The following is a 27444-nucleotide window of genomic DNA, read 5'->3' as shown; positions in this document are numbered from 1 at the left end:
TAATGCTATTAGACCTCAGTACTGCATTTGATACTGTCGACCACTCAATACTTTTGGACAGGTTGGAAAACTGGGTGGGGCTCTCAGGCACAGTCTTAAGCTGGTTCAGGTCATATCTACAAGACAGGAACTATTTTGTTTCCATTGGTGACTTCCAATCAGAAACAACCGACGTAACGTATGGAGTCCCCCAAGGTTCGATCTTAGGGCCGACTTTATTCAACATCTACATGCTCCCACTAGGACAAATCATGCAAAGAAATAAAATTGACCACCATTGCTGAGCTGATGACACCCAAATCTATGTAGCGCTATCACCAAACGACTATCGCCCCATAGATCTTCTGTGCCAGTGCATTGAGCAAATCAAAGACTGGATTTGTCAAAATTTCCTACAACTAAATGAAGACAAAACTGAGATCATTGTATTTGGTGCTAAAAAAGAAAGGTTTAAAGTAACCCAACACCTTCACTCTCTGTCCCTGAAAACATCAAATAAAGCCAGAAATCTGGGGGTTGTTATGGATTCAGATTTACACTTGGAGAGTCACATCAAATCAGTAACAAAATCGGCCTACTACCACCTCAAAAATGTAGCACGACTTAGAGGGCTCATGTCAGCTCAAGACTTAGAAACACTTGTACATGCCTTTATAACTAGTAGGCTAGACTATTGTAATGGTCTCCTTGCAAGTCTTCCAAAAAAAACTGTCAGGCAGCTCCAGCTTGTTCAGAACGCTGCTGCTAGAGTTCTAACAAAGACCAAAAAATGTGAGCACATTACACCAATTCTTAAATCCTTACATTGGCTCCCAGTATGTCAGAGAATTCATTTCAAAATCCTACTGCTCACATATAAATCACTACATGGTTTAGGGCCAAAGTATATCACTGATATGCTTCCACTACATAAGCCTTCAAGATCACTAAGATCTTCTGACACCAATCTGTTAGTGATTCCCAGAGTAAATACAATTCATGGGAAAGCATCATTTAGTTACTACGCAACAAACAGCTGGAATAAACTTCCTGAAGATTTAAGACTTGCCCCAACTCAGACACGTTTAAAACAAGACTGAAAACTTTTATGTTCAGCTTCGGCTTCTGCTAAATTTTACCTACATTGCACTTTTAACCTCTGCTTTTAATTAAACAATTTAAATAAGATTCTAATTTATAATTTTATTTGATGTTTATAATAGTCTTTTAATTCCTGCATTTTATTTCACTTTATTGTATGAAATGTTATAATGTGAAGCACTTTGAGTCTGCCTTGTGTATGAAAAGTGCTATACAAATAAAATTGCCTTGCCTTGCCTTCTATGGAGACTTATTTTCCCTGTACACGATATGAGCTATTTCAACTGTAACTTAAGATGTTACACAATATGTCCAAGCTACAGCAGCTGAATGTCACCACACACACCATTCTCTCTCAGTTTAATGCTGCTTCCTCCTGCTCCATACAACAACTAAATGTAAAGTTAGTTTATAACGACACAACACAATAGGAGAAAAGCAACCGTTTAACGTAATAGACTCAGTGATTGGGCGGGGGACATGACCGAGTTGTAACTTACACGACATCGGCTACCAACGTAAGCAATTTTATAAACTAAGATGTGATGTATTATATCTGTTGCTATTCCAGGGAACTCCCACTTCCTGCTCACCTGTCTCCAGTCTGAATAAATGGAATCCCTGTCAGCCCGCACTGCATGCTGGGACATGCTGGGCCGCAAAGGATAGATCAGATGTAACAGAACACACAGCCGAGTCGCTGCCGGAGTGACGTATGCGGCCGGGGAATGATGAGCAGCTTTAGGAGGATGCAGCTGCTGGATAATCTCATCTCCAGTGGGACTCGCTTGGCCTAACAATTATGCCATTTTGCCCTCACGCACAATATTCAATGTGTGTTTGTTCAAATGAAATACCATCCAAAGACAGAGTCATGATTGTGATGTTCCCAAACAGCAGCAGAAATACAGATGAATACAACAAATATGTTTTATTGGAATGTATCATATTAATTCACATTTAGCTCAGCCATAGATCAATCTACACAAAGTACATCCATTCGGATAAAATATCTTGCCACAGCCATATAGTTTGTCATGTACAAACCTAAAGCCAATGGTTGTTGGAACTTAGACCGTAACTCGATCAGATAGTTAACTCGAAGATCTCCAGTGAAAAGCACCGATGTTCATTTCTGAGCAACTTCGTCCAACTTGGGCTCTGAGAAAGAACAAAAAAGATATTACTCCAGTGCATCTTTGATTATGTACACGTGTTTTACTTTCAAAGTCCCTTCTTTGAAACCTCTGGGGACCACGACTATCCAAAACAGCTGTGGCCAAAGTGCCGACAGATTGCAGATCTAGCTTTTAAACTTTGATCAATAAAATCAGTTCACAAACCCTCCAGATGAAAAAACCACACTAACAAAAACAGTTTAGGTGTTACCAGCTGGAAGTGTACTACACAACAATCAAAGAGTACTCTGCAGTGGGTGATGAAGAATTGAATAACTCAACTCACCTGTGAATGTGAACTGTGGAAACGATGCAAGGTCTCCACCACCATAGAGTCTCTGAAGCTTTGCCACCTCCTCTGCCAAAGCCTTTTCGTAATCTGAACCTGCATCCACTAGTCCCCCAGCAGCCCTACAGCAGGACCAGACCAGTTAGCATCTCATTCTGTCCCACAATGACAGCATCAAATGGGCATACTCTGATGACTCATCCGTCCACATTGACTCTTTACAAAGAGGCAAACGCAGAACCAGGCTTTGTTATCAAGTTTTTGTTCTAGTAATCATAGAATCCCCAGTTCCTCCAGTCCATGCCGATTGTTAAGTACCATTAAGTACCATGTAACCTCTTTGTGTGTATGCAAAATCTTTGTACTGTCCCCTCACCCAATCCCATCATTTCAAATCAAAAGTCCCAATGATTAACAGAATCTAAACATGAAGTCTAAACATGAAATGCTTATTGCTCCAATACTACAACTATTGATCATATTTAAAGTATTACCACCACACATTCTGCTAACAACCGTTAGTATTACAATTATTGCTAACGCATACTACTGTGATTACTACAAAAACTACTATCAAACTGATATTGATACCACAAAACGATACTACTGCTAAACACTACTAAAATTCTGTTTCTACTAATAATACGCCTGCTGTTACTACTAATAGTATTTCCAGTGCCTATTAATACCAATACATCTACTTAAACTAGTACTACAAAAGGTTATTTCTACACAAACTACTATTTCAACAAGTACTGCTGCTGCTACTACCACCACCACTACAACAACTAGTACTACTTTTACTGATGCTGTTATTTCAATTGGTTCTACAGACACTACAGCTATTGCTACAACTACTGTGATTATTACAACGACCACTGACGGTGGTTACATCTGACGGATATTGAAGCATGCATTGTTTGCTCAGATAGACTTTCACTTCCACTGATGAAATGCTGACAGGTGTATCACATGTCCTTTATTCCTTTTCTGAATGCTGCATATAGAGCGTTAATCGGAGTCCTGTTGGTGGGGCAGACCTCCATTGCCTTCCAGCTGAACTTGTGCTTGCTTTGATCAAGCAGCTACTGTTCAAACCTCAGTTTACAGGCTGTAAACCAACTGGGAGGACACGAAAGCTACTTGGTAGAGTCGGTGAGACTTACTGGCTTTTCGTGGAGTACTCGCGTATGGAGTCCAAGAAGAGCTTCTGGATTGGGTCCATTTGACCTGAGTCAGAAAAAAAAGTAAATAAATAAATAAAAAGGTAATTCCTTTTTTTTTTTACATGAAACGGAGAAGCAGAATACAGGGGTCAGATAGGAAAGAAGGTTTAAAAGTCAATTGACAAGTTAAAAAGGTTGCTGTGTGTCATGCTGAACAGAGCTTCTGTAAGGTAAAGGTTGCCAACAAATAAAACATCTCAACAATTTCAAAGGACAAATAGAAAATCTTCATATTTGGCACAACACACAACAACCAGGTTGCTTTTACTATGTAATAAAGTTTACATTTACACACAACCAAAATACACCCAACCATAGGATCACACACAAAGGGGCAGATTGTGTATTCATTTTACTATGCAAGATGTGAGAAGTGTAACGGTCAAATGAGGAGGAGAGAAGGTTAAAGGAATAAAATAAATACAGTGACAGCTGCAACTCCTTCTCCACTGGACACATACCTTTAACATTATCGTTGTCTTCAACAACCACCAATACAAAAGTATAACAGTCCCATAAAACCATAACACAAGTTTGGGAGATGGACACGGCTAAGAATGACGTTTGAGGATGTTTTAAAAAAAGAAGACCGTAATGAAAGTTGGGATCTTAAAACATCTGCATGAGTAAAAGGGTGGGAAGAACAGATCACAGTGACATATGCAACATGGTAAAACGATCTTCTAGAAAACAAAAGAAATGAGTGTAGTGAGCGGGCAGACATTAGTAAGTGAAAAATAAACAGGCTACTGAAAGCAACTATGCCAAAATGCCATGCAGGAAAGACATGCAACAAATAGACAACCATTGAAAGGTTACCCAGCCATGTGGGGCAGGAATGTAGGTATGACGAGGGGAAGACATTTTTGAGGTTTATGGGCTAGGATGAGTAAGTGAGCAGTACGGAAGGACCATAAGCAACAACCTGACTAGAACAAAAAGAAGTGGGTTTGTGATGCCAGGTATCTTTAGGGTTTATCCTTACACTCATCACAAACAACAACTATATATTCATAGAAATGTGATGAAAATAAGTGCTGGTAGACTGCGGAGTCCAGGGAGGAAAATAGAAGGATTGTGGAGGGGGAGGTTGTGGTGTGTACCCTCAGACGGTTCAACTGGGCCGTCCGCCTGTAGCTCCTCTCCTGCAACCTCAGCTATCACTGGAGCAGGGTCCACCAGCTCCTCTGACCTCCCCACAGGAGCAGAAACTTCAGCCGCAGCCTCAGCTTCTACTGGGGCGGCCTCAGTAGCAGAGGGTTCAGGTGTAGCTTCAACAGGAACTTTGACTGCAGGTTCTGCTGGAGTAACTTCTAGAACAGCAGCAGTTTGAACTGCACCAGTTTCAGCTGCAGGAGCTTCCACAGCTCGAGCAGCAGTTCCAGGAACAGATGCAACTACTTCAGCCACCAGCACAGCTTCGACAACTACTTCAGCCAACGGCGCAGCTTCGGCAACTACTTCAGCCACCGACGCCGCAGCTTCGGCAACTACTTCAGCCACCGACGCAGCAGCTTCGGTAACTACTTCAGCCACCGGGGCAGCAGCTTCGGCAACTACTTCAGCCACCGGGGCAGCAGCTTCGGCAACTACTTCAGCCACCGGGGCAGCAGCTTCGGCAACTACTTCAGCCACCGGGGCAGCAGCTTCGGTAACTACTTCAGCCACCGACGCAGCAGCTTCTGCAACTACTTCAGCCACCGACGCAGCAGCTTCTGCAACTACTTCAGCCACCGGCGCAGCAGCTTCGGCAACTACTTCAGCCACCGGGGCAGCAGCTTCGGCAACTACTTCAGCCACCGGGGCAGCAGCTTCGGCAACTACTTCAGCCACCGGGGCAGCATCTTCGGCAACTACTTCAGCCACCGGCGCAGCAGCTTCGGCAACTACTTCAGCAACAGCCTCAATAAAAGGTGTGGCTTCAACTGCAGAGGTAGTTTCAGAGAGAGTTTCAACAGGGGAGAGTGACTCTACACCAGGACTGGCTTCAACCTCTGGGGCAGGCGCTTCTACCACACGGGTGGCTGCCACAGTCTTGGCTGCAGCAGCAGCGGGCGTGGACTCTGCAACTTGTGAAGCTGCAGCTTGAGCTGATGCAGTCGCTGCTGATCCTTTCTTGGGAAACTCATATGACTTGTGCTGGATAAGTTTCTCTACATCAAAGTATGTTTTAGTCTGGTCTTTGTCTAGGACAAAGGAGGAGGGCAAACAGAGAACACAGATTTTTTTTAAACATATGTATTAGGTGCAATGCCAAAATGACAACTTTCAATACATCCTACACATTCTACTCTAAACAGAAAATTCAACAATATACTGAAAGGTGGTATTGGTCACCAATTTACAGCAAAATAAAGAAATTTAAAAAACAAAATCTCAAGTCAAACGACACAGATAATGTACTGTAGAACATTTCAAGAAAAGGCTCAACAGAAAAGTGTAACCGTGACCTTGACTACAGCAGCTTTATGTTGAGATAAAAAAGGAACACATTATTATCAAAACAACCCAATTGCAACAATGGTCTGCCGCAGAGTGTTCTTGAAAACCGAGAGACAGAGAGATCCTTCTTGTTCTCTTAGGAGTTTCCACGGTGTACTTTTTGGTTTCTCATTCATTTTATTTAAGTTTGATTTTGCAACAAATGCAACAGATTTACTGACGACCGCCAGACCTGCCATATCGTGCTAGTGCCACAAGGAGGATCTCAGCCCTGCAGTCAAAATCTGAGGAAGGAAAGTTAGAAGGGAAAAATAATGCTAAGTGGGAATGTCTGAGTAAATTAATCGTTGCAGCTTCCCACGTGAAACCACTTGACCAATCAAGTATTTGCATTCCAGGCAGGATTTTTTTTTGAAGCACTTTATTTGACACTACATATAATTTATTGTATTACTTTGAAATGCAGCACTACTTTTATTTAGTTATTGAGAGAACATTATTTATATTTTCAGTCACACACACATGTTCAGTTCTTTGGTATGTGACAATAAATATTTAGTTTATAATAGTTTTTGAATCGTATGGAATTAATTTGGTTTGTTAGTTGTGTATTGATTAAATGCAAATGTTGCGCTATACCTCCATTTAATCACACAAAATAGTCTAGCGTTCTTCCAGACCTTTGCTTTTAGAGATTTTCTCTAATGGACCTCTTTACATTTGAGTTGAATAGCCCTTCTATAGATGACTATGAGAAAAGCATGCATATAGTGAAGTCTTCAATACAGTAAATTGAGTAGTAAATATTGGTCCATTTAGAGTCGAACAGACCAGAAATCAGGGCAGGCTTTGGGGCGGGGCTACACGGTGACTGACAGGTATCAACTAGGGCGTTGTCAGATCAACTTTTCATCTTAACCACTCATTTGGGGTATTGAGAATTTATGGGTACAATCTAAAAAAGGTGCACATAATAAAGTCATATAGTGGGATGGCATCACGGCACCACAAACGTGAGCTTTATTTGATAAAAGCGCTTTTGTGACAGCAGCAGAGACTCTGAGACCTACCTGAGCTGTTCTTTTTCGATGACTTCTTGGAACCTCCAGATTTTGTGCTAAGAGTCACAGCTGCAGGTGTTCTACTCAGAGTGATCCAGCTCTCAGCCAGCAAACACTGACAACACACACAAACCTTTTTATTCATTCATGGTCCGTTTGACCTAGAATAACTGTACTAAAATATATTACACTAAATTACTAAATATTGGATGAAACATATATACTTCATACACCTTCTTTCTACTGACAAAGAATGGGTGAAATTGCACAATTGCGTGTGCGTGTCCTTGCGTTTCTCTGAAAACGCAGAAGCATAAACTAGGCTCTACCTTCACTGAGCCCAGTCGTCCTGTCCTCAGCAAGGCAGCCGCCATCTTTCTGTGCAGGCAGTCTGTGCTGTGAAAGACAGGAATTAACACTTGAGACATGTTTTTCAACCTGTAACTGTAAAGTTTCCATCAGCATTGTGCAAAAAAGACCAAGTAATAAAATGCAACAGCTGGAGTAACGTCTGTTAGCTTGTCTCAGCGCGCAGTGAATACAGCTTATATAATGAGGACATTATAATAGAATGGATACTGGAGGTCACCTTTCGAGTAATACGGCCTTTATGTTGTTCTTTTTAGCAGGTGAGGACTCCCGGAGCAGCTCCCAGCAGCATGGACATGGATCGACAACAGTTATACAACACATTGGAGGGAGACACGCCCCCCTCTTGTGGACATTCTGTACTCTTTCAAAAGGGGGCGTGAGTTGTGTGGTTTGTGACGCAATTAGAGCGCGACAAAATACGGTTCCTCGCGTGGGCCGCCGTTGCGTGTCCCATGCACACAACAAGCATGACTGCCGTTGGTTTCTGTGGAGAGTGGTTGATCGTCACATGCGACAAGAAGCTCGTAGCCATCAACACCAAACAGGCCAGGTTTGATTCTGTGATACTCTGATAAGTTATGTTGAACGTCAGCTAACGCTAGCGGGCTGTGGACGGACGTTAGCCTCACGCACGTCATGTGTAAGCGTTGGGAAACGTGCGGATGTTGTTGGCATCTGTGTGACACAGACACCGGCTTAATACAAGGGACAGGGTCCTCCGAGCTGAGAAAGACTGCCTGTGTTGACCGCTGTCCTGGGTCGAAGACCCTCCTGGGTTATTGGCTACTTGAGGGTCCTGATTAGAGTGGTCGAAGATGAGATGTTAGTTAACAAGTTAACTGAGAATAAAGGTTACACTTAATGTAAGAATGTATAACCCAAAATAATAAATTATCCTCAGAGGGTTTTACACTTGTGACATCCTCGGTCCCAGAAGCCTCTCATCAGTACAGGAAAAACTCCCCAGAAAATCTTTTAACGGGGGGAAAAATGGAAGAAAACTTGGAGAGCGGAGGATCCTTCTACCAGGATGACACAAGAGTGATACGTATCCGATGTACAGAATGAACAATGTAAAAGATACAGTGCGTTCTATGCAAAATAGAAGATACCGTATGTTGCAAGTTTGATACCTAAATTAAATAATGTTATAATCGTCACAGTTACTACCCAACAATACATGTATTAAATGAATATTATTTATTGGTAAATATCAAACTTAATTGCTAAGAATGAATCAATATGAGGCACTTTTTTTACTGGGTCACATGTAACCCCTGTAATTGTAGTTATACATTGTAATTATCTTATATTCACAACATTTATTATTTATTTTATAGAGCTTTTTACATCAAATTTTGGAACTTCATTATATGATATGAGATAATGTACGACATGACAAGAACTCCGCAGCAATATTGTGATGGAGACATAATTGTTTAGAAAAACTGTGATGTGTGATGGTAAAGTTGTGTGCTGTCCTAGTTTGGTATTTCCCAGATATTTAAAGATACAGGTTAACTACATGAAAAGGCTTCACTGCAGTAACTCATCTGAATTTGTACTTTATTGCAGAGAACGGTTTGTCTTTGACTGCAGCACAGCTGAGAAGAAGCCAGCGGATGGGAAGGATGATAACAGCAGGTAAGAACTAGCAGATGATCCTATTGACATACAGGACGACACATGCAACAATAACGCATACAGAAGAAGAACATGATATTTTTTGGAATGACAAGAAGCTGTGTAGAATGGACCTGGAATCTTAGTTGTAATTGTCGCTGCTGTCCTCAGTGATGCCGGTGCCTCGGAGGAAGTGGGAAGGGACAAAGTCCTTGCTTTTGCCGTGTCTTCATCTGGAAAGCTGGTGGCGCTGACCGATGACTCCAAGAGACTGGTCCTGTTCCGCTGTGAGCCATCATGGCAGTGTATCAGTATCAGGTACAATCTTTTCCACAGCAGCTTCATTTACTGCTCGGATGACGGTGTCCCGTGTTAATAGTTGCTGTTGGTGCGTTACACAGGTGGGTGGTGAGGAGATGTACCTCGCTGATGTTCAATAAGGCGGAGGACGCGCTGCTGGCGACTGACAAATCAGGCGATGTCTACTCCTTCTCAGTGGAGACGCCTCAGCGAGAGGGCGAGCTGAAGATGGGCCACCTGTCTATGCTGCTAGCTGTCGTAAGGAAAACCAACCAGTGTGCAGAAAGTTTGTTTCACACACCCTAGTTCAGGAGCCACTGGGCTGTTTCTGTGTGTGTGTGTGTGTGTGTGTGTGTGTGTGTGTGTGTGTGTGTATTATTATTATTTCTGGTGCACTTGTATTGTAATGCGCACAATTCAATATACAATTCAAAAGTAGTGCATGGTGCACTTTTGTTTTTGCTAATCACATGCTATTCCTTTTACACATTAGCAGTTAACACATTTCCTTTGAATTTCATACCTTCAAAAAAGAATGGATTCAAATATAAACCCAAATCTATTTCCCACTTCCAGGGCATCAACATGTTATCTAGTTTGTTATAGAACACTGGTGTCAAACTCGAGGCCTGCGGGCCGAATCCGGCCCACCGGATGGGGGTCCAGTGCGGTCCGCCGGATGACTTTGCTATTGTGAGAATTATAGAAAGCTATAAATTGAATTTCTATAAAAGTTGCTGCTTTTTCACTCTGAGTCAGCGCATGCGTTAGACCAGGGGGACCCGGTAGATCACCTGTCATTGAAAGAAAGAAAAAAATCCCGTCAGGTCACCATGCATGCGCGGCCGCTTCTGACAGACGACAGACTCGTTTTGTTTCTTTTATATCGAATCGTTTGGCGCTCCCGGTATGTAGCGGTGTTGTACCCTTTGGTTACAGCTACTGCTCGTAATTCTTAGTATTCTGAACTGCCCGCTTTCTCCTTGTCCTCTTTCTCTTGGCACTGAGCTTTTCACCATTTCTTTTGGGCCCTGAGAGGTGAAAAGGGATCAACTTGGGGTAAAACAGTGCGCCTGTTTTTGGCTACTGAAAAAGAACAAGAAACCAGACCGGATTCCTTTTTTCTGTTCGTAGCTAGAAACATTGCCGCCGTATTAATCCTCTTGTCACTAATTGGCATTTTCCCTCCTGCTGCTTCTCAGAGCATGTCGCCAGATGATAAGTACATCATCACAGCAGACCGCGATGAGAAGATTCGAGTGAGCCCTCTCACGTCTCCTCACAACATCCAGTCCTTCTGCCTGGGACATCAACAGTGAGTAACTGAAGCTACCTGAAGGGGAACGTGTGTGTTTGCGTGCGCATGTGTGCACTGAGGTTTTGTAAATGCTATTCATGTTTTTTAGGTTTGTCAGTGCTCTGCTGGTCCCTTCGGCTCATCCAGACTGGCTGCTCTCTGGATCTGGGGTGTGTGATCATTGTGTTAAATTAACAAACGTCCTGCCAGGGCCAGAAGTATTTGGATTATATCTTCAAAATGTTGCCTCTCTGCGCAACTCCTGATGATGTGGACTGAAGCAGTCAATATTTGGTTGAAGTGGAGACTTTCAGCGTTGATTCAATGAATTTAACAAAAACACCACATTAACACTTCAGGAATTACAGCCATCTTTACACAGTCACCCCCATTTTCAGAGGAAGTAATTGGTAAATCGACCGGACAGTCAACGTTTTTCCATGACAAGTTAAATTAAAAATGTTTTAAAAAAAAGTAAAAAGTGCATTTGGTTGCTGATCTTTGGAACACTCCGCATGCAAGTGAAGGAAGACATTATTAGGCTGAAACAACTAAACAGAGCTTTCAGGCAGACAGCCAAAACATTAGGAATGGCCAAACGGTTTGGTACATTCTTGAAAAGAAGGAATGAAAAGACCCAGTAGACATCTGAAGTGGCTGATGGAGAATCATGTCCGTGGTAAAGAAAGACCCCTCCATTACATTTACCCAAGTCAAGAATGCAGACCACTGGGGTGAACTCTGGAAAAACAGGACTAAACAATCTGCGAAGATTCAGCCTTATGCTGCTAATCTGACGGGGCGGCTCTTCACTGTGCAGATGGATAGTGAAACAACCATAGAGCTTCTCAGGGGAAACAGTTACTTGATCTCGACCCAATTAAACATGCGTTTCACTGACTTTGGATACGACTGGAGGCAGAGTCCCAAACAAGCAGCAACTGAAGGAGGCTGCACTAGAAGCCTGACAAAGCATCTCAAGGGAGGACATGTGATGTTTAGGGATGAGTATGGGTGCCAGACTTCAGGCAGCCATTAACTGCAATGGACTTTCCTCAAAGTATTAGAAATGATCCATATATTCTCAACTATGTTTGTATTGCCTGCTAGAGTTCAAATCATCTGGAGTTGCAGGCTTTATACTCACTACTTCAATAATGCATTTTCTCTAAAACCTTACTATTTAAACACTCAAACAGGCCCATGTTTGTGTGACAAGTTTGTATTTAAATGCAGCAAAGATCTACTGTGCAGTGAAACTTTGACAGCATACAATCAAACTGATCCAGAGATTCATCGAGGACGCTTAACTGTGTCCATCAGGACGGGACCATGAAGCTGTGGGAGTACGAGTCTGGCCGTAAGCTACAGAGCTGGGACTTGAAGGAGCTTGACCCTGAGGCACAACACAAGGTAAGCGTGTCCCCGTCACACCCCAACACTTAGATTAGACCATGAATAGATCAGACATTCATGGTCCCCAGAGTTGAGTCCCACTGACTGTGATGAATCCCTGATTTTTCTCAACCACTTTTGTAATAAAATTGTTTTCCTGTATGGATCACCCCTCCTGGTTTCCCTTACCAGACCCCTGGTAAAAAAAGCGCAACACCTACAGACCTACAGAAGAGCACTGCAGCGTTCTGCTGACCAACTGACCAATCACAGAGCATGTTCTACAGCTTCCATTAAAACTATGCAAATGAGATGGATACGCCGTCTAAAACAGCCAATAGCGGCTTTCCTTGCTGAGGATTTGCCGCGCTGCTTGTCACTCGATGCGCTTCTACCGTCCGTCGGGTGACTGAGCAGTTCACCTTGTATTTGTCAAAAAGATTTTGAACGTAATCTGTAAACATGTGCAGCTGTATGGCCACTATGTTGTTTTTTCTCCATCAAATGATCATTCCACGCTATTCAAATTTGTGTTACTTTAGTGTTGTGTACACTAAAAGGACTGAACTTTTTCTAGTCTTCCAACCACTCATAGTGCTTTAATACTGTAATGGAAAGTTGTGGGTTAAGAAATCAAAAGTCTTAAACTTGCTTTGTGATTAAGTATTTATCACTAACTAGAATATAAAGAATACAGAATACATCAACACAAGCCGTAAGTACAGACAGAAGTCAAATGACTCAATTCAGCTGAAAAGGGACAGATTGTTCTCCCTCAGAGGAGCAGGAAGATCTGACAAGCTTCTTGGGGAGAACAGGAGCTTTAATACACTTCAGAGAGGTTTGTGTTGTCCAATCAGAAGCTTGAGACTGGGAAAGGAATTTCAGTAGGAAACCCTGATGTGGTAGGAAACGGCCCCTAACCCTCCTCAATGTGACCCAGGCAATCACGTTTTAACAGACGGAAGGGAAATGATCAATAAAAGCACACAAGGGATTCCAGCTGCCACCCTGGACTAGTTTAGGTCACATGTTTCCTAAAGAAAAGTCACACAATGTGACAAAGACAGCAGGGTTTCCCTACTACTATATCAGAGGGGCCCCGACCCCCGCTTCCTGAGTGAAACCATGCCCCCGAAGAAAGGTATTTCTTTCACGTGGCGCTCACCACACTAGCGCTCCCCCCCCCCCCCACACACTGGTACCTATTAAGTACTAGTATGTAACCTCTAAACATCAACATGTAAAACAAGCAATGCCTCTTTCTGTTTCCTTTCCAAGTCTACTGTATGCCGTATCACCAGCTCTCCTGACAATTGCCACGTAGCAGTGCAGTGTGAAAGGTGAGTGTAACGGCCGAATGTGGAAATCACTCATTTGACTCGTTATTTTAACAATCAACGCTTGAAGTGAAGAAGGCACTTGAAAATAACAAGGTAGTAAAAAATGTACAGACCAAAGTATGTCATTTCACCTCTTTACCTGTGCCAAAACACTTGTAATATAATGATGATCATGATGGTGATAAAAAATATGAAACCAAATTGAATTCAACACTGTACACCAAACTGACCTCTAAAGAGCCAGTAAACCTACCACTGCTGATTTCTAGTCCTCCTAGCTCATGGTAGCCATGTTTTACTGTGACACCATGCGGGTCCCTACGGTGTGGGGCTCTACACAGCAAAACACTGCTCCGCTCTCTTCTCCTCTTGCCCCAGCCAAAGGCGAAAAGCCCCAAAAAATAGTTTTATAAAATAATTTAATAAACGGAACACCGTTCAAAGGGAAATACGCTCGCATCGGTGCAGCGGTGGTTCTTGTGCACCGACTACGCACCGCAACGACTATTTTACGCTTCGGCGAGTTTGAATGTGGCTTCCTTAGTTTAGCTCAGCTGTCTCGGTTTAGCTGCCTGTTAGCAGGCTGAAGCCGCGCTGCTTCACAGAAACATGAAGACCCGTTTAACAGACTGTCGGACCTTTCTGCTCTGTTCTCTGGCGACGGCAGGCAGCATTTCCTCGGCTCGATGAGACGCTCCGTTACAGGTTTCTCCAAACACGTCTAACTTAATAAACTCATTGCAGGTTCTGAAGCCAAGAAAATAATGTATTCCACTGATTGTAGGACGTTAAGGGGTCTCTTTTGTTGGGACAGTGGAAACAATAAAGGACCATGAAATGTCAAAAGCATTGCAAGTAAACAGACAAAGACAACTAAGTGTTGCGTTTAGGTCCCTGGTCCTCATGAAGTTGTTACACCTTTGCCAATTTGTTAAATTGCCTTGCAAATAAATGCTTTGCTATTTGTTAAAATCCAAATCCTTTCATGTAATGATTTTTCACATGTCATTTATATTAGCTCACACAAACACTTCAACCATTTGTTCTTGGCCCGGCTCCTCCGTCACATTTTACAACCCATTGTGGCCCACGAGTCAAAGCGTTTGCCGACCGCTGCTATAGACCTGTCCTAGGAGGGACATCTATAGACCTGTCCTATGAGGGACATCTAATGGACAACCAAGTACTGCAAGCTAGACTATTATGCAGTTATGGACACAACACAGGGGGTCCCTGAGCCTGAGAAGGGAAGAAAAGGAGTTAAATATGGCTATTAAATGTGACTAAAACTAATTACATTTTAGTCTAAAGACTAAGACTAAATCAACAATAGCTGCCAAAATTAACACTAACCGGATGCCCCCGTGGGCCAGATATGCAAAATGAGTTTGAGACCCCTGCTCCACAGATTCTGCCTGTCTCTTCTATGGTGCCGGTTTTCCAAAACTGATTGGGTGTGCATTGTTTTACAGCCGTATGTGATTGGCTGCTCATTCAAACGTGGCTCCTCCCACGCTGGTCACCATGACATGCCTCTCTGCCTCCAGGCTTTATCTGAGTGTGACGGCGAGTGCGACAAGTGGTCGGTGGAAGGTTCCTTTTTCAGAACGGCAGGTGCCGATGGTCTGTGGCAGGTTCCTTTGCCATAACGGCAGGCTGCGTGGTCGGTGGGAGGATCTTTGTGACGTGGGTTTGCCACTCACGGTCACAAAGATACTTATTTAACGTTACATGGTATTTACATGTCGCTAAATACCCAACTGAGATCGGCTTATGCCGTTCTGAAAAAGGATCCGACCGACCATGCAACCTGCCGTTATGGCAAAGGAACCTGCCACCGATCATCGGCACCTGCCGTTCTGACAAAGGAACCTTCCACCGACCACTTTTCGCGCTCGGCCCTACTGTCATGGCCGAATCGGAAATCCCTCACTGACCCTATTCACTTAATAATACAGTACATTCAATGATCACACCTTTGGTTTAGAGCTTCACGTAAACATAACCTAGCATGCATAATATCACTATCTAATAGATGGTACACGCCTTAAGTCAGAACATCGTAATAGTTATGTTTAAGTAATTTTATATGGTCAAAAATCCAAACAGTTGCCTCGCAGGGCAGTCCTACGTCCTTTGCCTGTCAGAAGAAAAAACTTCCAAAGAAGAAATCCACCCACGTAGCCTTAAGCATGCTTCCCCTAGGCTGTAACTTAATTGTGGCTGGATGTCATGTGTACAGTAATTGACAAAAATAAAAAATGTATATGCAATATGAATTAAACATATTTTATATACACTATCAGGATCGTCAAGATCCAAACCTGGGTCTCGGTGTAGCAGGCAGATTGTCTACCACTGTGCTCTAGGTGGGGGTGACTCAGGTGCAGAGACAGACACGGACAAGTTGTATGTTGAGTCACAAAAAGGTTTCTTTACTTGCAAAAAGTAGTTCCAGGTCGTAGACAAAACTCAAAATATTGCAAGACAACTAAAAACAAAGGCAGAGCATTTAACAGGAAACTAAGGGTGTCCCAAAGAACAGGCAACAGAAGATCTTTAACCACAAAAGGGTATTAACAGAGAAGAGTTACCAAGTGTCTCACACAGCTCAGCTCCAGGTGGTAAGATCCAAGACTCTGCAAACACAGAGAAACACAGTTGGCTTTTTAAAGGCTAGAGAACGAGGCACAGGTGAACGCAATGAGAATAATCATCACCACACAGACTCATGACAGGTGCCATACATAAAACTGGATCACTGAGGACCCCACATGGTCCTTCAGGGTACTTCAGTCCAAAAACCCTGACAGGACCCCCCTCCTTACGAACGTCTCCTGACGTTCCCTCGAGGGTGATCTGGATGCTCTTGGTGAAAGGTCCTGATGAGGGTTGGATCGAGAACATGCCGGGAAGGGACCCAGGACCGTTCTTCTGGACCATAGCCCTTCCAGTCCACCAGATATCGCAAGCCCCTCCCCACCCGGCGACAGTTCATCAGGCGTCGGACCGTATAAGCTGGACCCCCGTCGATGATCCTGGGGGGAGGAGGGGTCTTGGCTGGAGGGGCCAGTGGGCTCGTGGCAACTGGGCGTAGCCGGGAGACATGGAAGGTGGGGTTGATCCGCATGGATCGGGGGAGTTGGAGGCAATAGGCTACCAGATTGACCCTCCTCACGACCTTGAAGGGCCCCACAAACCGTTGAGCGAGCTTGCGGGACTCCACCCGCAGAGGAAGGTCTCGTGTTGAGAGATAAACGCTCTGTCCCGGACGTAGAGTGGGGGCAGGTCTGCGGCACCGGTCGGCATGATGTTGATACTGACGGACAGACTTTAGCAGGGTAGACCGGGCCTTGCGCCATACAATCCTGCACCGTCTGACAAAGCTCTGGGCCGAAGGAACACCAACCTCCGCCTCTTGGTCGGGGAACAGTGGAGGTTGGAACCCAAACTGGCACTCGAAGGGACTGAGTCCTGTAGCAGAAGAGCACAAGGTGTTATGGGCATATTCCGCCCAGATCACATACCTGCTCCAAGACGAAGGATTAGATGACGCCAGGCATCTGAGGGTGGTCTCCAGGTCCTGATTGAGTCTCTCCGTCTGTCCATTGGACTCTGGATGGTGCCCAGAGGAGAGGCTGACCGTAGCCCCAATAAGCCTGCAGAAGGCTCTCCAAAACAGAGCCGTGAATTGGGGCCCACGATCCGAGACCACATCAAGGGGAAGACCGAAGACCCTGAAGACATGCTCACACACAGCCTCAGCAGTCTCAAGAGCCGAGGGGAGTTTGGGCAGGGGGACAAACCGACACGCCTTGGAAAAGCGGTCGACAATAACCAAAATAACAGTGTTTCCCTGGGAGAGGGGAAGACCTGTAATAAAGTCCATGGATATGTGGGACCAGGGTCGCTTGGGAATGGGGAGAGGGTGTAGGAGACCATAGGGGGGGGGGTACGGGAACTCTTATTTACGGCACAGACTGAGCAGGCCGCAACAAAAGCCCTTACATCCATGTTCATCCCTGGCCACCAGAACCGCCTCTTGAACTCCAGAGTCCTGCCCATTCCTGGATGGCCGGTCACACGTGAAGAGTGGCCCCACTGCAGAACCTTGGTTCGCACAACAGTAGGAACATATACCCTGTTGGAGGGTCCATCCCCGGGATCTGGCTCTCTCTTCTGGGCTTGGCGCACCAATGTCTCAACTCCCCATCGGACCGGAGCTACAATCCTCGAGCATGGGAGGATGGACGCTGGAACTTTATCAACCTCTGGCCTGTGAAACAGTCTAGAGAGTGCATCAGGCTTTTGGTTCTTTGAACCAGGGCGGAAGGACAAAATAAAATCAAATCTATTAAAAAAAAGAGCCCACCTTGCCTGCCTGGGGTTGAGACGTTTGGCCCTCTGAATGTACTCCAGATTTTTGTGGTCCGTCCAAACCACAAAAGGGTGTTGGGCCCCCTCCAGCCAGTGGCGCCATTCCTCCAAGGCCATCTTAATAGCCAGAAGCTCACAATCCCCCACATCATAATTCCTTTCAGCAGCTGAGAGGCGAGCGGAGAAGAAGGCACAAGGATGTAGCTTCCCATCTGCCGGCCGCTGGGAAAGCACTGCCCCTACTGCTGCCTCCGATGAATCTACCTCGACCACAAAGGGGAGAGAGGGATCAGGTAAGGTCAAGATAGGGGCGGAGGAGAATCTCACCTTCAGTTCACAGAAGGCCCGCTCTGCCTCTGGAGACCACTTAAAGGGCCCAGGCTTCCTCTTTGTGAGATCGGTCATAGGTCCGGCAACAGCACTGAAGTTCCTGATAAACTTCCTATAAAAATTGGCGAAACCAATGAACCGCTGTACCTCCTTGACTGAGGATGGTTGGGGCCAATCCCGAACAACTTGAGTCTTCTTGGGATCTGTGAGAAGACTCCCCTTGGAAAGGATGAAGCCCAAAAAGGATACCTCAGAGACGTGGAACTCACATTTCTCCGGCTTTACAAAAAGGTGATTCTCAAGCAGGCGCTGGAGGACGACTGTGACATGATGGACGTGTTCATGAAGGGATTTGGAAAAAATCAAAATGTCGTCCAAATAGACAAAAACAAAATGGTTTAACATCTCTCTGAGAACCTCGTTAATTAGTCCTTGGAAAACCGCTGGTGCGTTGGACAGCCCAAATGGCATAACTAAATATTCATAATGACCTGTAGGTGTGTTGAAGGCCATCTTCCACTCATCTCCCTCCTTGATCCGGACCAGGTGGTAGGCGTTACGGAGGTCCAATTTGGTGAAGATAGTTGCCCCTTGTAGGAGTTCAAAAGCTGAGGACATTAAGGGCAAGGGGTAACGATTCTTCACCGTGATCTTGTTCAAGCCCCAATAATCAATACAAGGTCTGAGACCGCCGTCCCTCTTCCCGACAAAGAAGAATCCGGCACCGGCAGGGGAGGACGAGGGGCGGATAATTCCAGCTGTCAGGGAGTCCTTGATATAGTCCTCCATAGCTTGAGTCTCTGTGGGTGACAGGGAGAAGATCCTTCCTCGTGGAGGGATGGACCCTGGGAGGAGATCAATAGCACAGTCAAAAGGCCTATGAGGGGGCAGGGCAGTGGCCCTCCTCTTGCTAAATACCTCACTCAACTCATGGTACATGGAGGGGACATGGGCCAAATCTAGAGGACTGGGAGGTTTGGGAACTGAGGACACGGCTCTAGTGAGGAGACAAGAGGATTTGCACCTTGGACCCCACTCTACCACCGTTCCCAAAGACCAATTGATATGGGGACTGTGGTGAGACAACCAAGGGAACCCTAGCACAACCGGAAACTCAGGAGTGTGGATCAGATTAAACTGAATCTTTTCATAGTGTTTCCCGAAAATGGACAAAACAACAGGAGCTGTAATATGGGTTACGGTACCTCTGCCCAAGGGCCTGCCATCAAGGGCCGTCACTGAGAGAGGGTGGTCCAGGCCGGTCATGGGCAGGTGAAGGCGCCTGGCGAGGGTGAGGTCCAGGAAATTCCCCGCAGCACCTGAGTCCACAAGTGCATCAACAGCGTGTTGCTGGTGTTCCCAGGAAATGGTGACAGGAAGCTGCAGGCACAAAGTAGAGTCTGAAGGAGTTAGAGTTGCCCCCGTCACAGTTCTCCTTTTACTGGAGGGGGCAGTGCTTTTCCCGCAAGCACAGGACACGAGGCGCGGAAATGGTTAGGAGCTCCACAGTAGAAGCAGCTTCTCTCCCTCCTCCTTCGGTCCCGCTCGGCCTGGGAAAGGATAGTTCCACCAAGCTGCATCGGCTCCTCCGAAGAAGGTGGGTCACAGTGAGGCCTACAAGGCCACTGTGGCGAACTGAAGGTTGAAGCGGCGGCTCCGGAACTGGAACCGCTGTATGGCCCTCGTTCACGACGCCTCTCTCGCAGGCGGTTGTCGAGGCGAATAGTCTGGTCAATTAGGGACTCCAGATCCCCAACAGGATCCCTAGCTGCCAGTTCATCCTTGATAATGCCAGCGAGCCCCTTCCGGAACGCTGCCATCAGGGCCTCCTCGTTCCACTTACACTCTGCTGCCAGCGTGCGGAAGAGCACCGCATACTCAGCAACACTAGCACTGCCTTGACGCAGCTGGAAAAGGCGATTAGCTGCATCACTACCTCCCAAGGGATGGTCAAACACCCGGCGCATCTCGCCCGTGAAGGTGCTAAAGTCATCACAGGAATGGCCCTGCTGATCCCAAACAGCTGTTGCCCATGCCCGGGCCTTTCCGGTCAGAAGCGTTATGACGTAGGCTATGCGAGCACGATCAGTGCGAAACGAGGAGGCTTGAAGTTCAAAGGTGAGAGAGCATTGAGTAAGGAAGGCCCGGCAGTCCCTGGGGTTGCCGTCATACCTCTCGGGAGCGGGTAGCCGTGGTTCTGCAAGGGTCCCAGGTGGAAGGGAATCACGTGATGGTGCTGTAGCTCCAGAGGGGGCCGGTGGTGGCAAACAAGCTAGTACATCGGTCAAAGTCTGTTGTAAGCCCTGCAGGACTTGCTCTTGGCGAGTGAAGGCAGCCTCATGGAGGGTTAGGCGAGCATCATGGCGAGACACAGTGGTGTCGTGACTAGCCACTGCCGCGTAGAGTTGATCCGCCGCAGTTGGTGTCCGGGGTTGCCGAGGTGACGGGGAAGCCTTTGTCTCTGTTGAGTCTGGTTCCATGGCCGAGTCTTGCTATCAGGATCGTCAAGATCCAAACCTGGGTCTCGGTGTAGCAGGCAGATTGTCTACCACTGTGCTCTAGGTGGGGGTGACTCAGGTGCAGAGACAGACACGGACAAGTTGTATGTTGAGTCACAAAAAGGTTTCTTTACTTGCAAAAAGTAGTTCCAGGTCGTAGACAAAACTCAAAATATTCCAAGACAACTAAAAACAAAGGCAGAGCATTTAACAGGAAACTAAGGGTGTCCCAAAGAACAGGCAACAGAAGATCTTTAACCACAAAAGGGTATTAACAGAGAAGAGTTACCAAGTGTCTCACACAGCTCAGCTCCAGGTGGTAAGATCCAAGACTCTGCAAACACAGAGAAACACAGTTGGCTTTTTAAAGGCTAGAGAACGAGGCACAGGTGAACGCAATGAGAATAATCATCACCACACAGACTCATGACAGGTGCCATACATAAAACTGGATCACTGAGGACCCCACATGGTCCTTCAGGGTACTTCAGTCCAAAAACCCTGACATACACATTCAGTTATTAATCCAACCTACTAATTTCTTATAACACACAAACTACATTTCAAACGTTAGTCATGATCACACATATTGTAATTCCTACCACTAGGCGTGCTCTTCTGCTTAAATTCAGGTGCCTGCAGCTTTTGAGTTTAATGGATCGGATATGGTATTCCGGTATAAGATTTCCGTGCGGTATGAATTTCTCACGTACCGTTCATACCGGCAGAATTTGTTTTTACGCAACATCACGGAGCGCTCAGCGGTCGGAGCTACTTGTCTTACGTGTGTTGAGATTGAGTCATGGTTCTAACTTCATAACAACAATGAATAACCCACAACAAACACCACAACTGCTTGTGACGCATAAACAATTTTTAACACTAATAATTTATAAAAATGACCCTGCCGAACTGGATGATGCGTACAGCTCACAACAAGAAGTAACGTTAACTCTGTTGCTACATGGAAACACGGAAAAGAGCGATAGGCTACAGGAGGAACAACTAGAGACCAGAGATGCACCAATAGAGCTTGTGCGGGTTTTTGGTTTTGGAAAATCTGACGTAAGTTACGTTAGATCAGAAAACCAGCCACAACAAGCTAACGCGCTAACAAGCTAACTCGCCGGCCAGTCATGTCATTTAACCAAAGGGTACAAGCTCAGAAGAACAAGAAAGTGCAATTTCCTCAAATAAGCCAATTTACAATTTGCTATAGATAAGTGGCGTTATAAGTACAATTCAAGTGCTACAATTTGTTAGTCTTTAGTCGAGGTAGAGTCTGAAGAGGTGTGTCTTTAGTTTGCGGTGGAAGATGTGAAGGCTCTCGGTGGTCCTGGTGTCTTCAGAGAGCTCGTTCCACCATTTCGGAGCAAGGACAACAAATGATCAATGAATTATGTGTTTACTTGAAAAAGCAATACCGGGATATACCGTCAATCTTTCTTAATACCGTGATATGGATTTTTGGCCATACTGTGCAGCCCTGCGTACAACACTGCAATACAATCTACATTAGCAGAGTTGGTTAAGAAAGTGGATAAATGCAAACGTGCAATGGTTCTATGGCAATGGCCATTGCGGAGCTTTGTTCGCTGCTGGCATTCAACCAATTAGGTATGTAGGTGCCTTTTCAGATCCTGTGGCAGCAACAACAACAACTGGGTCGTCGTGGCGCAGGGGTAGAGAGGGTGCGCTGGGAACCACAAGGTTGGTGGTTCGAGTCCTGGCTGCCCCATGTCGAAGTGTCCCTGAGCAAGACACCTAACCCCTAATTGCTCCCCGGGCAAAATGTAAAAAAGCCATGGGTTAAAAATGCAATGTAAGTCGCTTTGGATAAAAGCGTCAGTTAAATGACCTGTAATGTAATATAAACAAAATTCCAAACGCACCGCACTAAGTGCACAGAAATGTCTCTGGGGGAACTTCCTGTCTGCGTCATCCGCTTTACCTCTACTGGTTGCAGAGCAACCTGCTGGGCTTGAAAGTAAAAGCCTTAAAACCTGAAAAAGGTACAGATAGGAGATAATCTTTCAAATTAAATCAGTTAAGCCATGTACTTTCAGCTAAAAGTAATCTTAAAGCAGAGGAGATTCCAACAATAAAAAGCACAACAGCAAAAGCATTTATTAAGGACTTTTTTTTTTTTCTTGCATAGGATCTATTTTAACTGTAATTTAAGATATTCCAGAATGTGTCCAAGCTACAGGGGCTGAATGTCATCCTCCATATCATTCTTTCAGTGTGATGCTGCTTCCTCCTGCTCCATAAAACACAACTAAATGTAAAGTTAGTTTATAATCACACAACAATAGGAGCAAAGCAGTTTCTTTGTATTGATTATGTTTAATGTTACAGACTTAGTGATATTTCAGGTTCATATCTTAAGCTCACTTTGATCCGTTTCTGTTCATAATATTATGTAATTATCTATACAACCCTTACAGCCTCCGCAGGATGTTAGTCAGCCTTTAAAGTTTGAAAGTTGAGGCATTAAAGTGACTTGTCACTAACTCAGCTGAGCTCCTGGTAACGTGAGTTGCCCGTTGTGTATTTGTAATAAATGTGTGTTGGTCCAATGATGTTTATGAGAAGCAGTACGTGGGCCTGGGGGCGTTCAGGTGAGGGGGGCTGCGATTTCATAAACTATGTTATAACATTTTTATCGGTAGATATTCGAGTAGATTCACTTCACTTCGTCCTGAATAAATTAAATCCTTGTCGGCGTGAGGAGCCGATGGAACGGGACAGCCGAGCCGCTGCCAAAGTGACGTACGCGGCCGACGAATGTGTCCTTAAGGATGCAGCCTAGTGGTGTTGGGACACAGATGATTTGTCCGAAAAATATTACTCGACACTGGTGTTAAATCATTTGACAGGACATTTATTAAATAATACTTAATAAGTAGGAGACACCCTGTGATTGGCTGGCAACCAGTCCAGGGTGTAACCCGTCTCTCGGCCGAAGTTGGCTGGGATAGACTCCAGCGACCCTGTGTGCAGGATAAGCGGTGTGAAGATGGATGGATGTATGGAAGTAGGAGACAGAATTGTTACACATACAAGCCATGCACCACATCTCCTTAAAGGTCTTCATCTTCAACGCTGAAATATATACATCCCTGCATTGCTTTTCCCTTTAAATTTAATTCAATTTCCCCTCTGTCGCTCTAAATTAATGTTATTTTTACTATTTTTTACCATTTATACCATATACTGTATATGTAATATACATATAGATGATACTTGGGTCATGGGGATTCTTAAACTGTATATGTAGATGACATTTCGGTCAATGTCAAAGTGAAGCTGCCCCTTTTGATGCTTCACTTTTAGAATACATTTAAAATGGGGATGGATGAACACTCAATTGATTCAGCACTTTGTCCTGTGTGTCCTTAGAGTGTCCACCCTTCAGTTTTTTACCCTGGACCTGGAGGGCAAAGAGAAGCTGGTGCCACAGAGCCGGCTGTCCCTGCCCCACTGTCCCCTGGACATTGCCTTTGACCCAGAGGGCCGTCTCTGGGTGCTGATGGACTCCACTGATGCACCGCTCAAAATCTATACACACAGGCGAGACTTCTGGGAGGTAGAGTGTGATACATTCAGACACATGTTCTCACTGAACACACACACAAAAAAAATTGTTGAAGATATTGACATTATTAAAAATGAAATATTTGCTACATTTGCAATGAAATCATGAGTTTGGCTTGTCGGTCAGATATTTACAACAACATACTGTGTGATGCGACTGCTGGGAGGAACAAGAAGAATTTTAAACAGTATTTTTCTTTGACAAACATCAAAGACCCTGAGCACTTTGTTCACTCTTTGCTGCACATGACATTATACCAATAAATTGAACAATAACTATTATAATCTATCTTAAACTGACTCTGCCTGACCCGCACACACCCCTGCTCCATCTAGTGTGATGCGGAGAGCCCCGAACTGAACGGTGTGACTGAAGCCTTCAAGCCACACTGGGAGACACTGGAGGGTGAGTCATCACACACACAGACACACACACACACACAGAGCTGTTGTAGCTGCTAGTGTTGCCACCAGAGGGAATACTGGGCACAAGTTGTGTTGGTGCACCTCTGTTCTCTCTGCATCGCTCCTCTCAGTGTTCATGTAGCAAGAGTTTCTTCTTGTTGTGAAAGTGGGGGAGCTCTACCCAGCATGCAGTTCGGTCGGGTAATTTTAGAAATGTACATGTGTTATTGGTGTTACAGATTGATACTAATACTGGTGCACAGCGATAGCCTGCAGTTTTACATGGCCTCCCTGAAATGTGTGTGTGTGTGTGTGTGTGTGTGTGACATGCACACAGATGGAGTCATATGATCTCTTTTCACAGTTTTGTCAGTACACAGTATAACATTTTTGATCGACTGGAAAGAGACTCATTGCAGCAACCTGACAAAAAAATTCAGTAATCTAGGAGTAAAAATGCAAGAACTATTTTTTTTTTACAGGACATGCCCTTTAAAGATAAACAAAGGATAAGGCCAAAAATGTTTGCGTTGGGGCGTAAGGCCAAGCCAATGCCATCTAGAGAAACCACACCATCACCATATGGTGTATGTGTTGAGTCCAACATCAGAAGGAATCAGGTCATCCAGTCATGATGGTCTTAAGATATGCTTCAAGTCTAACAAGCTGGTTGGTCTCGTCTGGTTTAATCGATACAATTGAGAATCATTGGAATGTGAAGAGGCGACAGTGACATTAGGTCGTTGTTGGAGCCATAATTTTTATTTTTATTCAAAGAAAACAAAATGAATTTTCCCATGCAATTGTGCACCCTACTACCTATACTTTATCTGTTTTAAAGACTAAACTTCATAAACACCCTGTTAGGATTCAGTATACGTAGCTATATTCTATGACTCAAACAAGTGACTTCAACTCTGCTTCCTGGTCTCCGCTCTGGATTGTTCTGTGTTAGGTCCACTAATACGCGCTCAAATTTCTAGATATAAGATCCACTCCATTCAAAGAGGGGTGAAAACTGTTGCTCCTAATCAGTCTAGGACAGCGGTTCCCAAACTCAAGAATGCCGCGGCCCACTTTGAAATCTGAAAATCTTTTGCGAAACCTTTCCAAACCTTTAATCACAACTCTGATCAAAACATAAACTAGGGATAATTAAATGACCTTAAGTCTTTAATCTCATGAAGTGCTCGGCAAGAACGACAGTTTTGTTTCTCTGACGCGCCCTGAAACAAGCTCCATATCTCACGCGCTTGAGCGCCGCTCAGCATCTCGCCGTCGTAGACGAGCTTTGGCATGTTTGGCAGAGCGCCTTGAGCGCCGTGTACAACCAGTATGGATCAACCGATTAATCTGTTCGTTTAAATTATTTGTGCTTCATCAATTAATGTTTCACATAACTAACGTGCCGCATCATACATATTTTTTGATTAATTTCAAACTTTTCAAAATTGAAAATTAAAAACTTATTTATTTATTGTAAATGACCTCTCTCTCGCGGCCCACCAGCGGGCCGCGGCCCAGACAGCTGGACAACACTGCAAAAGCCAGCAGTGGAATGCTGACCTGCAGCGCAACGTGAAGCAAACCTCACTGTGATCCCCCTCTGCCTGCATGGGCAGCATATAATATGTTTCCATCTTCTTCCAAGACCAATCCAGATGACCTCAACATATGCCGTCACATATGACCTGAACAATAAAGGTTTGGGTTTATGTACAATTCATGTGGATGTGGTTCCTGTCTCCTACACAGCCTCCAGCAGGAGCGAAAGCCGCTTCGAGCATCTGCACAAGGTGAGCTTCGACAACGTGACTGCATACTTGCAGAAGAAGCAGCAGAGACTGGAGGAGCAGCAGCTGAAGAGGGGGACGGCTCAGAAAGCCAATGGCAACAAGAAGGCCAAGAAGGACACATCGGGAGCTGGAATTTAGTCATTGAACATACTTAGAGCTATCACTGCCTTTATTTTTCATGCTTTGAATGATGTATCTCAGTGGAATATGTGTTGATGAAGCACGTGGAGTGCGCGTCCTCTACCACATGGTCTACGTAGAAGCATTTTTATGTTTGGCTTAGATTGGGTTGATTTTGAATCATAAACGTTGCAGTTAATTCAACTGTGCTCTTGGTTTCTGCCACCATACCTGAATAATTCCACTCCTCACTGTAACTACTGCTTTTCAATTCATTCATTTTATTTTCTATAGCCCCAAATCACAAATTAGAAATTTGCCTCCGAAGGCTTTACAGTCCACGTTGTTGCATCCTCTGTCCCGTAACTCACATCTGTACAGGAGAACCGAACAAGGAACAAGGAACAAAACGGCAGATGAGGGATCCCTACGCAAGGATGGACAGAATGAACAGCGAAAATGTACAATACATCAACAGAAATGATCCAAATATTGCGAGTACTAAGCCAGGTGTACGGCAGGGACACCCATCGTCAGATAGAACCACCATCCACATATTTATAATGATAGTGTCAGGAGGGCCATTGCAGGAGGAAAGAACAGGGTCCAGAGAACCATGATCCATGGAAACTTGAGGCGAGAAAGCACAAAGACCAACCCAGCAAATCACATTAAGTCTCTTCCAAAAGATTCACTTTCATGGGAGGAGGGGGGG

At 44.8% G+C, this 27444-nt stretch overlaps 2 protein-coding genes across 3 annotated transcripts; one reads left to right on the top strand and one right to left on the bottom strand.

The window, feature by feature from the left end:
• Positions 1 to 1996: 1996 nt before the first annotated feature.
• On the bottom strand, positions 1997 to 8024 carry LOC120834205 (uncharacterized). Of its 2 annotated transcripts, none has more exons than XM_040202089.2 (7): positions 7866 to 8024; positions 7606 to 7672; positions 7286 to 7391; positions 4877 to 5959; positions 3714 to 3777; positions 2545 to 2669; positions 1997 to 2241 (listed from the first exon to the last, which is right to left on the bottom strand). In XM_040202089.2, exons 1-7 carry the CDS (start codon positions 7967 to 7969, stop codon positions 2210 to 2212), a joined length of 1581 nt encoding a protein of 526 aa, XP_040058023.2. In that variant the 5' UTR covers positions 7970 to 8024; the 3' UTR covers positions 1997 to 2209. The 2 variants fall into 2 exon arrangements, with proteins under 2 accessions (XP_040058023.2, XP_040058026.2); XM_040202092.2 differs by having other exon boundaries at positions 7606 to 7667; positions 7866 to 8006.
• wdr4 (WD repeat domain 4) lies at positions 8023 to 26933 on the top strand. The gene is made up of 11 exons (XM_040202101.2): positions 8023 to 8198; positions 9224 to 9292; positions 9443 to 9589; positions 9673 to 9829; positions 10774 to 10886; positions 10978 to 11038; positions 12192 to 12281; positions 13545 to 13606; positions 24214 to 24400; positions 24745 to 24814; positions 26569 to 26933. Exons 1-11 carry the CDS (start codon positions 8101 to 8103, stop codon positions 26745 to 26747), a joined length of 1233 nt encoding a protein of 410 aa, XP_040058035.2. The 5' UTR covers positions 8023 to 8100; the 3' UTR covers positions 26748 to 26933.
• Positions 26934 to 27444: the final 511 nt, after the last annotated feature.

Source organism: Gasterosteus aculeatus, chromosome 16, assembly GCF_964276395.1.
Source record: "Gasterosteus aculeatus chromosome 16, fGasAcu3.hap1.1, whole genome shotgun sequence".
Taxonomy (NCBI): Eukaryota; Metazoa; Chordata; class Actinopteri; order Perciformes; family Gasterosteidae; genus Gasterosteus; species Gasterosteus aculeatus.
The sequence above is the reverse complement of the archived record's forward strand: the minus strand, read 5'-3'. Positions and strand labels throughout refer to the sequence as shown.